Source organism: Leptidea sinapis, chromosome 2 (assembly GCF_905404315.1).
Source record: "Leptidea sinapis chromosome 2, ilLepSina1.1, whole genome shotgun sequence".
NCBI lineage: Eukaryota > Metazoa > Arthropoda > Insecta > Lepidoptera > Pieridae > Leptidea > Leptidea sinapis.
This window is the reverse complement of record NC_066266.1, coordinates 1,207,211-1,220,529: the sequence shown is the minus strand read 5'-3', so window position 1 is coordinate 1,220,529 and position 13,319 is coordinate 1,207,211. Positions and strand designations below refer to the sequence as shown.

The 13,319-nt window shown below is 32.8% G+C and overlaps 1 protein-coding gene across 10 annotated transcripts in view; it reads right to left on the bottom strand.

Annotated features, from left to right (window-relative positions):
- LOC126972183 (serine/threonine-protein kinase MARK2-like) overlaps positions 1 to 13,319 on the bottom strand; it is a 184,161-nt gene that overhangs the window by 2,244 nt on the left and 168,598 nt on the right. For 7 of the 10 annotated variants that reach the window (XM_050818873.1, XM_050818841.1, XM_050818857.1 and 4 more), the window contains 2 exons: positions 5,175 to 5,246; positions 979 to 1,038 (listed from right to left, as the gene is read on the bottom strand). The exons of 1 other annotated variant lie outside the window; for it this stretch is intronic. In XM_050818873.1, the coding sequence (XP_050674830.1) occupies positions 979 to 1,038; positions 5,175 to 5,246 (132 nt within the window). Of the gene's footprint in view, positions 1 to 978; positions 1,039 to 5,174; positions 5,247 to 6,542; positions 12,984 to 13,319 lie in introns of those variants that run through there. 2 more of the 10 variants (XM_050818822.1, XM_050818865.1) reach the window with 2 other exon arrangements.

The window sequence follows — 13,319 nt, the reverse complement described above, 5'->3', positions numbered from 1 at the left end:
ATCTATTCAAATATCATGTTTTACGTTTATTGGCTTTTTATTTGATAGACTCCTTTTTACGCGATATTGGTGATACTAAATAAAATTTTTCTTGAAGCAATAGGGAGTTTCAATAATTGAACGTTTTAGGGATTTGCTCAAAGTGTTCGAAAATATTCGCAAAGATGATAAGTTAATATAATTATAGAATTAACCACATTATTTTTCGAGTACATATTTGCTTAAATACGTGACTGCAGACTGTAAATCTCCCAGGAAACCCCTTAAAATATTTTATAATATTTCCCTACATTGAAAAAAAAAAATTGGTTAACATTAGTATAGCATGACTCTGCTAATGAGATGAAAACCCAAGCTTATGAGGTGATGAATTAAAAGTTATATTATAGCGTATTTTTAAGCTCTTATAATTGGGATTTCATTGAATTGTCAAATAAATAAAAAAAATCTACATTTCAGGTAAAAATGGTGACAATAATGTAAACATCCATCTAAAATAATTGAAAACACTTAAGATATGACGTATAACAAGGTAAAAACAAACCGGTACAGGATCTAGTGATGTCGCGTCCACATAATAATATATTAATAATCCGTGCGCGAACTGAATGAATGCTGCGAACTGAGACATTAGCGGTACAATGCGTAGCGTCGGCAAAGCAAGCTCGTGTCCAAGCGCAATCGACGGATTTACAATGTGGACTTTTACTCTTTTTTAATTTTTAACGTTTCTGCTAACGCTTATCCACATTAAAATTGCTATTGTAATCCTTTGAAAGTTCCATAACATTCTGAAAGCGCAGGGATTACAAAAATGTATTCAATTTTAAGCCAATTTAAGAACAATTCAAATGGGCTTCAGTATTAGCAAAAATAAATAGTAGATAAAGTCATATGTTCAAGTATATTTCTAAATACATTCGTGGATGCAAATTTTCTAAAATGTGGACCCGACTTTTAATGGAGATGGATAATTACCCAAGCAATGTTTGCGGACTAGCGCCTACCGCATGCTTCGGAGTTGGACCGTCCATAGGCCTAAAAACAGAAAAACATAATACTAATGTATGCTAGGACGAGCGTGCAATTAGGTCGACCATTTTATATCAAGCGTGCAAATTGACTTTTTTGGGCTCAAAATGTGGAAAGATTAGTCAAAGGGATAAAGCTGAAGGTCAGGTAATTTTATATCTCTAGATAGAGCCGCGTACTGCTAGACAACCGATGAAAACAGGCGAGGTTTATTACTTTAGTGTGCGCGACAAACTACGTCTTACACTCGTGAATTGTTTGCCACTTAGTGTTAGTGTACGTGCATTGTTCAAAATATAAGTTTATTTTCATCCTCTTTTTTTCGCCGTTTTCACAGCTGTCACCGTCTATCTAGGCGTATAAATGATCTTAGAATCGCATTTTTCCAATTTGTTTGTAGTTTTACAAAAAAAAAAAACAACTTCGAAATCTGTAGCATGTATTACTAATGCAAAAATAAAAAGCTTTTCTGAATAACTAACCCAATGAAAGACGAGATATGGTTTGATATTTTTTTGATGCAGGGTTAATTCTTAACCGAATTTTGTGTTTTACGTTATAGAACCCAAATTGTTATTTATTTATATATTCATAAAATTTACTTTTATATGTTTAATATTAATAAGTCTAAATCCTTATAAATATTTAAAAAAAATCACCTTAAATAAATAACCTAATTCTATCTAAGTAAAAATATGGCTTGATTTAAAATTCTTTGCACGATAAATTATTTAAATAAATTAACACACAATAGCGATCCATCATAAATTCATGCCACATAATATCAAAGCATGCATTAAAATAAACATTGGTATTCCACATTTTGATTTATACACTATCGGCCTTACAAATAAACTTGGTATAAAGTTATACTTGAGAACAAACCAAGAAAATGAAAAAGGTTTACAAATAGCTTATGATTGGTTTATTCGGTGATTATTCGCAAGGCTGCTTGATATTCGGAAAAATTCAGAATTATCAATGAATTGACAGTGTTGTCAGCGATAGAGTCAACATTTAGTATATTGTTGGTTTATTCTCAAGTTTGTAACAAGTTTGTTTGTAAGGCCGAGTTATTAATAATTGTATTATTAAGTTATTTAATATTATAAATATTGAATATGGATTCATGTGTATAGTACAAATGAAAATATTTATTCTTGATTCATTGTCAATCATTTCTTTTAGGCTCGTTGCACTTTGGTATACATCCTACACACACTGACCTATTAATAAACGTGGTAAATTTACTCCAAGTTTAAAATTGCGTCTCCTTATCATGTTATTGTGTAGTGAGTGGTGACCAAGGTTAGATAAAGACGGAGAGTTTTAAATTTGGATTAACTTTACTTAGCGCTTATTAACTAGGAGTTTCACTGAAGTGTAGAATGATAATTGATGAAATATTTTGATATCTCAATATAAGTAGGTATCGATGTTTATAATATTTATTTGTTGTTATTTATAAATGCGTCTCAGTGTTTTACTGTCCGGGATATTACAAGGAATGTTTTGTCGGGTGTTGCAAACAATTTTTTATCGGATTTTTTTAAAGCACATTTGATTTAAAAGAACTCATAATTAATCAAGATGAAGAATATTACTAATAGGTATGATATTTTTGCAAGGTATAAAAGGAAATACATTTATTGGTTTCAGTGATAAGGAAATTTGTTCACTTATTTTCATTTTTACTTTTCAATTTAAAAAATTATGTAGAAAACGCTATACAGCACAATGGTGACATTAAATGAACTCACGGGTAGTGCTTCTTAACCGTAATCATAAATGATAGTAAAAAAAACATATAATTAACGTAAGCAAAATAATTTACCTTAAACAGGGAACAACCTGCAAGTAATATAGTAGCTGCACGTTGACGTCTACATTAGGCGTAGTTTAAAATGTGCAATTTGTTTGATTGAAATTTACAACTTTTATTTACTCTAATTATTACATACTTTTATTTATGAGCGCAGTTACCTAACTGCGCTTGTACGTTTATTTAATATCGTCACTGTAGATCATCGCTGTATTGGGAAAAAAAGATAACAAAAGAAAAAAAATACTCTTTCAATGCATTACCTCCCATTCTTCGATATCATGCTGCATTGAAAGTCTTTTTATAAAGTTTACTCGCTTATTAGGTCCGTAATTAATCGCGGTTCATAAAATCGCAATTCAATATCAAAGCATGCCCATGCATACTGAATAGTAAATAAAACAAAATATTTTTTTTTAACGAAATAACTGAAATATTCAGATGATGCACATTCATAATTGTTGTTAAAACTGCAGAATATTGTTAAAGTATTACAAAGACACTAAACCAGGCTAACATTGATATTAGATTATGCCGTAATCCAGCCGACTACGTATTTCAATATATTATTTATTTAATCTTTATTTTTCATACTAAAGAACAGCCTCAGTTCCCAAATTATGTCCCCCATGTCACATGTGGCAATTCACTCAATGGTAATATTGTAACGTCTAAGGGCTATATTCCAGCGGGACACCACGGTGGCGCGACTGGTTGCGTAAGCTACCGAGCTAGACACGATACAGACGCCACTGTCATGACGCGCCCGAGCTGCTCCTGCCACTAAGTTAGTTGCGCAACCAAACGGACACCAGATGTGTAACTCTCTTTAGAGCTGTTTACATTTTGTTGGTAGCGGCGACTGGTTGCGCGACCGTGGTGTCCCGGTGATTGGTGAGACAATATAATTCTTGTGGCCCTAAAAAATCTTCTCATTATCAATTTGTACTCTTGGTACCACTTCGGTATTCAATGATGAAGGTAATAATTTTGTACTTAAAGGTGGTGTAATTATATGTTTAAGGAAATAAGTGATGGTGATTTGATAACTTGACTTAAGAAGTTATCCGCATCCCATAACAGTGAGAATGGAATCGAGGTAGACTTAACACATAATAATCAATTATATATCATTTTAATGTGCACAAAATAAAATCGGCTGGAATACAGAAAATGCACAGGAGTTATTTCAAACGGTAAATATTATAAAAAAAAACACGAAGTGTGGGGCCATTTGCAGCTGGCATTCATAAAACTTATGAATTAAAATGTAAAGCACCTTGAAATATACCAGTTTTTTCTGAAAGTACTTTGTAAAGATGCATTTGCTATTGCAATGATGTTACGTAAATATTGATTTGCGAGCGACTACGTAAAATATCTGTAAGTGCTTAAATGTAACAGTAGGCCCTTTTCACGTAACAAAACGAGATTAGAATCCGTTTTGATTCTATTCATCTTATGTCAAAAAGTAAAATTTTGTATTCTCGTAACACAAATTGACGGTTCAGTTGCGATTGTAATGAAGTTCCGTTCCGATTTAGGGAAATAGTATGATGCATATTCTAGTAACAAGATCGAACGTCAACTGTTCTGGAAAATTTTGACGTTTGGTTGAGTGTACTATAAAATACATAATTTATTGTACATAGCATAGATAACCCTTTAAATCATAGTATAAATATTTTATTTTATATAATTATTACACTCATTTTTAATAATTTAGTTTTGTCAGTGTCGGTAACTTCCAGCCAGCTTGTCGTTCAAATGACGTTGACTCGCATCTCGGTTACGTGAATAGCATCCCAGCACCCCTGACAGCCTTATGTGCGAACAAATTTTCACATAATCGAACGTATTCGTTATTAAGAATGTTAGAGAAATACTGTACAAGTACTTGTAAATTAACAAGTATTCATCACTCAAAGCATAAACCTTATAGCAAAATATCAGCAGCAACTTTTGAGACAGAAAACAGGCTTACCTTATAAAAATATAAATTAATAAAATGTTATTGTAAATATCAGAAATCACGCCAGACAAAAAATATTAATCTATTAGTCATCGATTCTAAACAAAATACTTTCATGAGTTTCTCACATAAACGTGGTATATTTACAATTAAAATTGGCGGAGTAACCAATCCTGCATCATAACAGCCATGGGTAATGGGGAGATTTTCATCTCGGATTTAAACTAAAAATTGAACAGCAAACCAATATTCCCCATATTTAAGATAAAACATGAACAAACTCCCCACACGATGTTAGAACACGTTAAGAGCACACTGTTAGGAATTCAACACAGTATCGAGTTGTACCTCCGTTGTATGTCCAGGGAGGAAAATATACGCGGTTTCTGGCGGCCGCCCGTGTCACCCAGCACTGACAAGCTAGAGGCAGACAATTATAAAAGCGATAAGTCAAGTTTTAAGGTTTTCTCTATCGAGCGAAATGATCGAGGTTGTGGCCAATAGCGGGATATCTAACCACAAATCGAAAAATTTGAGTTTCACCACGATCATAACAGAGATATATTTGGTGACTCTCAAATGCTATACAAAAAGAAGCTTATTAGTTTTGTTCACATCATCCAATAACATAATGCTCCTGTTCTTTATTGTGTAAAGTTCTAATACTTTCATTTATTATTTTTTTATATATATTAGTATAAATTTAGATACCTACTTAAGTTCAAGATCTCATAGAAATGTAAAAAAAATTGTCTTTTTTTTATTGAATAGGAGGACAAACGAGCGTACGGGTCACCTGTTAAGTGATCACCGCCGCCCACAATCTCTTGCAACACCAGAGGAATCACAGGAGCGTTGCCGGCCTTATTGTCTATATATGAGAATGCTGTGTGTAAGGTAAGCTTCTAATAAGTATGTATAAAATGGCCAAGTTAAAGCATTATATTTTCAATGTTCGACGTGCATTGCTGTAAGTGTACCCAAATAAATAAATAATAGCGTATGCATTATCGCGAACCTCCATTCTTCGATGTGTGGTAAACGTCCTACTATTAGTAGATTACATAATTAATTTTATTTTTGTTTTTTAAGTTGTTTTATTATATATTATTATATATTATATTATATATTATATTATATATTATATTATATATTATATATATATTATTATTTAATTGTTGTTTTATTAAGTTGTTGACCCCTGCCAAAAGTGACAATCGCACCAATAAGGAAGCGATTTATAAATCGTGGATGTCTTTACACAGGTCAATAAATAGACTGCCACTCTCAATGGACAAAAGTACCTCCAACTCTTATGCTGACATTTATAGAGTGTACTTAAACTTAGCTGAGTGTGATAAAACGCGCACTTGCTTTTGTATTGGGCAGTCTTACCTTAAGCTAAGTATAATCTGCTCAATGTTTTCTTTATTCCGGGCACCTCTGTGTTTATGTCCCGTCATCCCATGGTGATCGGATAGTGACAAGTACAGATATTGGGATCATGTTAAGGTTGAGGGCTGGGTTAGGATTCCGCACAGTTTGTTCAAATACAACAATCGACGGCGAACAAAGCTCACGAATGTCTTTCATAATGAGAGCATGAGTCATCAACTCGAAGAAGGTGAGTGATAAAGAAGGGAGACATTTGGTTCGCTCTCGGTCTAAGTATTTCATACAAACGGGAGTCACAGCCGGCAAAATAAAACTCTGGAGTATATAATCCAAAAAAAAATATTATTTATAATTAGACAATACAATAATTATGGTGTGACATTAACATTATAGCGTCATTTACTTACAGTCTCAATTACAAACCAATTAAGCCCTGAAAGATTATAAATATCTCAGAGATACGACATACTCAGTCAGATATAGGTCGAAACTAGCATATTTGCAACAATTTGTACAATATTTATAATTATCTTCGATCATTTATATCTACGTCTAGATAAACTGTGACAGCTGTAAAAACGTCGAAAAATTTAGATTGACAGTTTACATCTATTTTGAGCAATGCACTACTTACACAAAGTGATATACAAATCGCGAGTGTAAGACGTAGCTTGTCACGTACACTAAACTAATAAACCTGGCCTGTTTTCATCGGTTGTTCGGCAAGAGGCTCTATCTATATAGACAGAAAAGATTTCCATTTCTGTTCTCCTCATTTCTGATTCGATCTCGCAGGAATACTCCGAGCATAGCCCTGTGACCGACCATGACCATTCTTTTAAGTCTAGTAGTTTAAGTTTACTTTAGTAAGCGACCACGTGTGTGTTTATTATATCATTAATGGCAACACAAGTTAACATCTTATGTCTACAAATGCCATAACTTTGGGTATTTCAAAAATCACTAATGCACAGACCTTACCACTTTAATTACGTGAAGGTCTTTCTCGTAATTAGATTTAAAAAAAACTTTAAACAGGTGAACATCGGGTTACATAAATAATGATTATTTTCCGAATTGATTAGAGCTCAGAACTTATCTCGGGCGGTGTCATTCACCGTGGTCGCTAATATATGTAAGCTAAATCGAGAGTCTTTATGGCGCGCAGTCTATATGCGCTTTAGGTTCGCACATTATTGAAGGGTCCGGGTCTTAATAATCCTCTTTTTATGAGACTTTTGACGGAACAAAATAATACGTAGTTTCGACCTTGACCTGACATGTTTTCTTCAACACCTGATACATTATTATAGAGTAAAAAAAGTGTAACATTAGTCAGTTTCGCAAACATCTTAATCAGCAGTTAGTGAAACAGATTCACTTACATCTTAATCAACAGTTTTTTATTAATTCGGTAAATACTTTACAGGTTTTGTGTCTCTTACAGGAAACTATATTATGTTGATAAGATAGTTTGTAATTTGTCCGACTTGTTGAGGATTTCAGGTCAAAATATTTCACCTATTTCCATTAATAGTAGATGAAAAATGTCAAAAAGTCGAATAATATCTATCTACCCGCTATTATTAAAAAAAAAACACGACTATATCACCACATCCGTCACACAATTATATCGCAATGATTTCAAGCGAAACTACTTATAAAATCACACTACATTGACACTTGAAAAACGAGCGAAGTAATGCCGTAATGTATTTCAAACACATGCAAATTATTATTGCGTAACCAATGATTACTTTATTAATAGAATATGGTAAACCTATTAATTTATTTATATAATTGCATTATAAAACGTTATCGATCGAGTTTTTATATAAACTTCGCGTCCTTGGGCGACGAACGAACTAAGCGTTAACAACATTTTTTGATCAACATTCAATTATGCCGTGAACATTGCTAATTTGTCCTGGATTGAAGTTGTTCACATATTGAAGCCAAAATGTGCACTCCGCGCTTCATCGTCTTTTTCATTTGTGATCAGGGCCCGTAAGATATTTACTACTATAAACTTATTTTAGGATATAAATTAAACAGGTTTACGAAATTTGTTTTATAATAAATACGTCCAGGTTACTAAATTCAAACTGCGTATCCTAAAAATATTCATCTCTTTATTGCTATGTGGACGGAGTAAAACAATAGATTGTTTTATCTCACTTTCTCGACTCTAGATAGTAACTCATCAAAAGAATAAAAATATTAATTTTATAATATAATAAACAAAAGAAATAATTTTTCATTTAATCACTAACCCATGCAGTGTTTTTCAACACTACTCAAAAGGCACATTATTTGCATGTACACAATCACCCTTCAGTGATTATAAAAAATAAATCGCAAGAACAGAATTGAATAAATGATATTACACATAAAAGGGTAACTAACAGATATAGTATTCGAAAGCGTACGAATTGGGACGCATTTTGACAGTAAGGCTGGGTTGCATCAACTAACTTTTGCAATAACAAGCACGTTAAAGTATCAGTTACGCAAAAATATCTTGCACCATTTGATAATGTTTAGATGACGTCATAACTTTAAGTGTAAACCGTAACCGTCCAATCTTCATCGGTTAAAGCTATTATTAATGTTAAATAGCGACCTATCAAAAGTTTTAAATTAACTATAACTTTAACTATTCCAAGGAATATGACGGTGCAACACATTAAATTAGACTATAACTATATCAGCTAATAAGATGCAACTCAGCCATAGTAACGGTGGTTTACGCAGAGTTTGACAGTAATATTTAATATTTCTTATTTTTGTCATTTTATCATCCATTTTACATCATTTGCATTTAATATTTGTGTGATGTATGTGTTTAGTATACACTATATTTTATTGTGACCCCTGAATTCTTAACCTTTTCACGTAACATGTTGAAAAACACTGTTAAACCGTATTAAAAAACCCATAAAACACGGGATAGGTGCGAAAACAAATCGAATTAGAGAGTATATAAACCGAAAGCACCTAATTTTGACGATCATAAAAAAATACTCCACAAAAACGTAACGAAGTTTCTACATCTACACGTCTGTTTCAAGAATGCCGAAAAAAGAAAATTTAAAAGAAAAAAACACCTGTGGTGTTGTAACTAATGATAGCGGCCACAAGAGACAAAGACAAGTACACCTATAACCATGTCAAGATAAACTATCAATTAATGCTAAAAAGTGCTTCTCCGTACTTTCTTTTATGAAAAAATCTTGAAATGCTTGTGACCTTGCTTGAATAATTTTTAATTTATATTATTTGAACTATACTAATTGTCAGCGGAAGACAGGTACAGTTCAGGTATAGTTGTCTTAAATAGAAATACGTCGGTTCAAAACTTTCAGAGACGGCATTCACGACACAGGCAAGTAGAAACTAATCCATCATTTTCGATCACAAAAAAAATTGATATATTTCCGCTAGAAATAATACCCTCATAATTATATACATCACAATACTTTTCTTACATTTATTTATTATTATAGAAAACGATAACCCATTTAAACAGGATAGAATTAATATACACACGTAATTGCGTGCGTCATAATTGTATGTACTTAGAAAAAAAAATACATTTTGTATAATTTAATCTAAGATCTCATCGATCAATTTGAAAATATTCATCTATATACTAAAAATTTGGCTAGTATACGTAATACAAACCAGTTTAATTAAATATTTATTTAGTATAATTATATAGGATGTCCCAAAGTTATGTATAATATATATAGGTAGGGACATGAAGGGAAAGTACCTTAAATATCGAAGATAGGCTATTTTACTGAAAGAAGACTTTATGTTATTTTTAAAAGTTAGTAATTCTGCATTCAAAGATTTTCTAAAAATTACTTGCCTCGTCTGGGAATCGAAACGACTTAAATGTGAAAAAAAAACACCCCTACTCTTATGGTGCCAATCGAAAGAATGGCCAAGAACTAATAACTCTTCTTAAGTAACATAGTATTTTAAAAGAAAGCAGTCAATAAAATTTTATGCCTTTTTATGCCTTTTAATGAGTCCGCTGCCTGTTGATTTTCTTACAATTTTTATGGTGAATACTCGATATGATATGGCACAATTCTGTTTGTAACTCACCCACGTTCTCGTATCGCTTTTTGTATAGCATATCTTTCACGTATCCCCAAAAGAATAAATGTAATGGTGTAAGGTCCGGGGATCTGGCCGGCCATCTAATTGGTCCATTCGTACCAATCATTTATAGAAAATCTTTGAATGCAGAAGTACTAACTTTTAAAAATAACATAAAGTCTTCTTTCAGTAAAATAGCCTATCTTCGATATTTAAGGTACTTTCCCTTCATGTACCATAACTTTGGGACAACCTGTATAGAGTTAGTAATGCCTCGGCACGAATCTTGAACGGTCTCATTGAATGCGAAGATACACGCCGGGAAGTTGACTATATAATTCGCGGTCGGTAACATGTATCATAAGAATAACAAATAACACGAACAGACATGTCACTTCGGACTAATGATAAATTGCCTACGACTCCAAATTGCTTGTCTCATTTGGGCCTTCGCATGCATCCAACTCAACATATACAAATATAACAAGTACTTCAATGTGCAACAATTTCTAATCGTTTCCTGATATTCTTTGTAAAGTTATTAAATAAGTACCTAAATATTGAATTGAAATTTCGAGTAGGCCCCTTGAAGCAAATTTTTATATCTGTCTCAATTATATTCAACAACACAAGGGGTCTTACCAGATAGTTCTGACTGACTGTTAGAGGTTAAACTAGTAGGCACCAAATCATGAAGTAAGCAATTAAAGTGTCACATCTGCTTATTATTTTATATTCTCACGCGTCTAATGAGTATTTGTAGCAATGCCGGGGCCGCATCATATACGCTACAAGTTAAAACATACAACTATCTCACTTGCAACTAATACAGTATTTGGACAATCAAACAAGAACAACACATTAACACATACGCATAAAATCTGACTGACAATAATAATTTAATAAATGTCAGAGGTATTGTTCCATACAAAACTGTCACCAATCTCTCATGTTTTGATAACATAAGGCTTTTGACACTTCGTAAATGTTTGGCAGATGAAATCAGTCTTATTCCAAATTGATTTCTTGTTAATACGTAGTATAGCTACTTTAAATTTAAATAAAATAAAAAAGATCACTGTTTTAAGTTTGATAATTAGTAAATATTATAGTACATGAGAGACATGAACATTACTCAGTACCTAATTACTTAGTGGGCAGGGTAAATGCCGAAATGACAAGTCAATGCTTCATTGCAACTTTTATAACTCATTTGTAACTATAATTATTTTATTTGAAAGTGCAATTAATTTGCAAAACGTAGTTATTAAAACAACTTTATTATGCAGAAGAATCTTTGCAATAAGACTGATATATCACGCACCCAATATTTTGAAAAAATAACTCCTAAAAACTAACAAATAAAGTACAAACTGATTTGTGCATGTGTCGTGAAAAATATCTGGAATGTAGTTTACATAAAAAAAGTTAAATTACGTAGCTAAGGATGAAATGCACAACGCGACGGGACTAGCTTTCGGCTGCACATTATATTATTTAAAATTAAAAATTATAAAAATTTATAACATCTGTTTAAAAATCAGCATCGTAGCAACGCGTGTTATAATGACACTGAATAATTTCGAATACTGTCCTATTTAGGATTAGGAATACGAGATCACGAAGGAGAAGTTGTAAGTAAATGAAATTTTAAATAATTAACATTCCTCTATCTTTTCACTTTCGCCATTTAAAATACAAAATCTTGAAACCAACAGCATCGCATTTACAAAAATGTGACGAGTAGATCAGGTAAAGTGGCTTCTGTAAGGAAAGCGACACAATGCGCTCCACCATTGATGTTATAATGTTGACTTTGTTTATGTACCAAGACTATTGTAATTATTTAACCGTTGATTAAATAATAAAGACTCGGTTAAAAGTTATGACATTTATAAGTTGTGTACATATATTAAGAATCTAATTGTGTTTAATAATTTGTAAGAGCATCATTATTATCTTACATCTACTGTTACTGGCGAGAAATGTTATATTATTCGTTATTAAACATTTATTATTTCCCAATAATACAACACGCAGCCAGAAATGTCGTCGCTATTTTATAACTACAAACCCACGCACACACACTCTTACGGGACCACTATTTTAATATAAAAATTAACTTTCTCTTATAAATACATTTAGACTTAATAATAAAATAGCTAGCGCTCGGCGTATGTGCTTTTCATAAGGCTGTGGGTTCACTGGTCTTATTCACAAGTGTTTAGAAATGAGTTCACGGAAGCGAAAATAAATAATTGAACTTCACACAGTTAATAAGGATATTAAATCTTAGGTGAACCCACAAAAATGAATACATAAAAAACGGATTAGAGTTACTTCTTTTTTAAATGTGATAATTTCAATTAGATGTTATTCGAATCATTACAATACGAGGACACATATACGCCGAGCTTTTTTTAACATATGTTTATAAATTATATATAACAACTTTTGCACGTATAAAGTTCTCGTACGGTTCAATCAAATGGCCGTCGCAAAGCCAATCAAGAGCGTCGGTTCCCGGGGTGCGTCTCACGCAACCAACCTGAGTCGTTACAACGATTGCGTTTCTTTCAACGCGTGCAGCCTTAATTGAACTATAGAGTCTTGCCGGGCGATCTTACTGCTTCTCACGGGTTCTGATTCAACCTGCGTAGAACGGAATGGGTAAGCGAAACGACCAAAAGTACGCCGAATCGCCCCCCCCTTCGTTTCCGGCTCACCAATCACTGACATTATCACGCCAAACTGGCGAATCTCGCGCCGATCATATTCAAGATGCACAATACTATTAACACTCCCTCCTAGGATCACGTTGCGACTTGTTAAAGGGTTGTGGATAGACTAGAAAGCGACTAATGGTTGTTCCCAATAAAACAAAGACTTAGGATATGTAGACATCTATCGCCGACCGTCACTATATTTAGAATTATTATACGCTAGAGACATACTGATCATCTCTAGTGAGATGTAAGTCATACGACA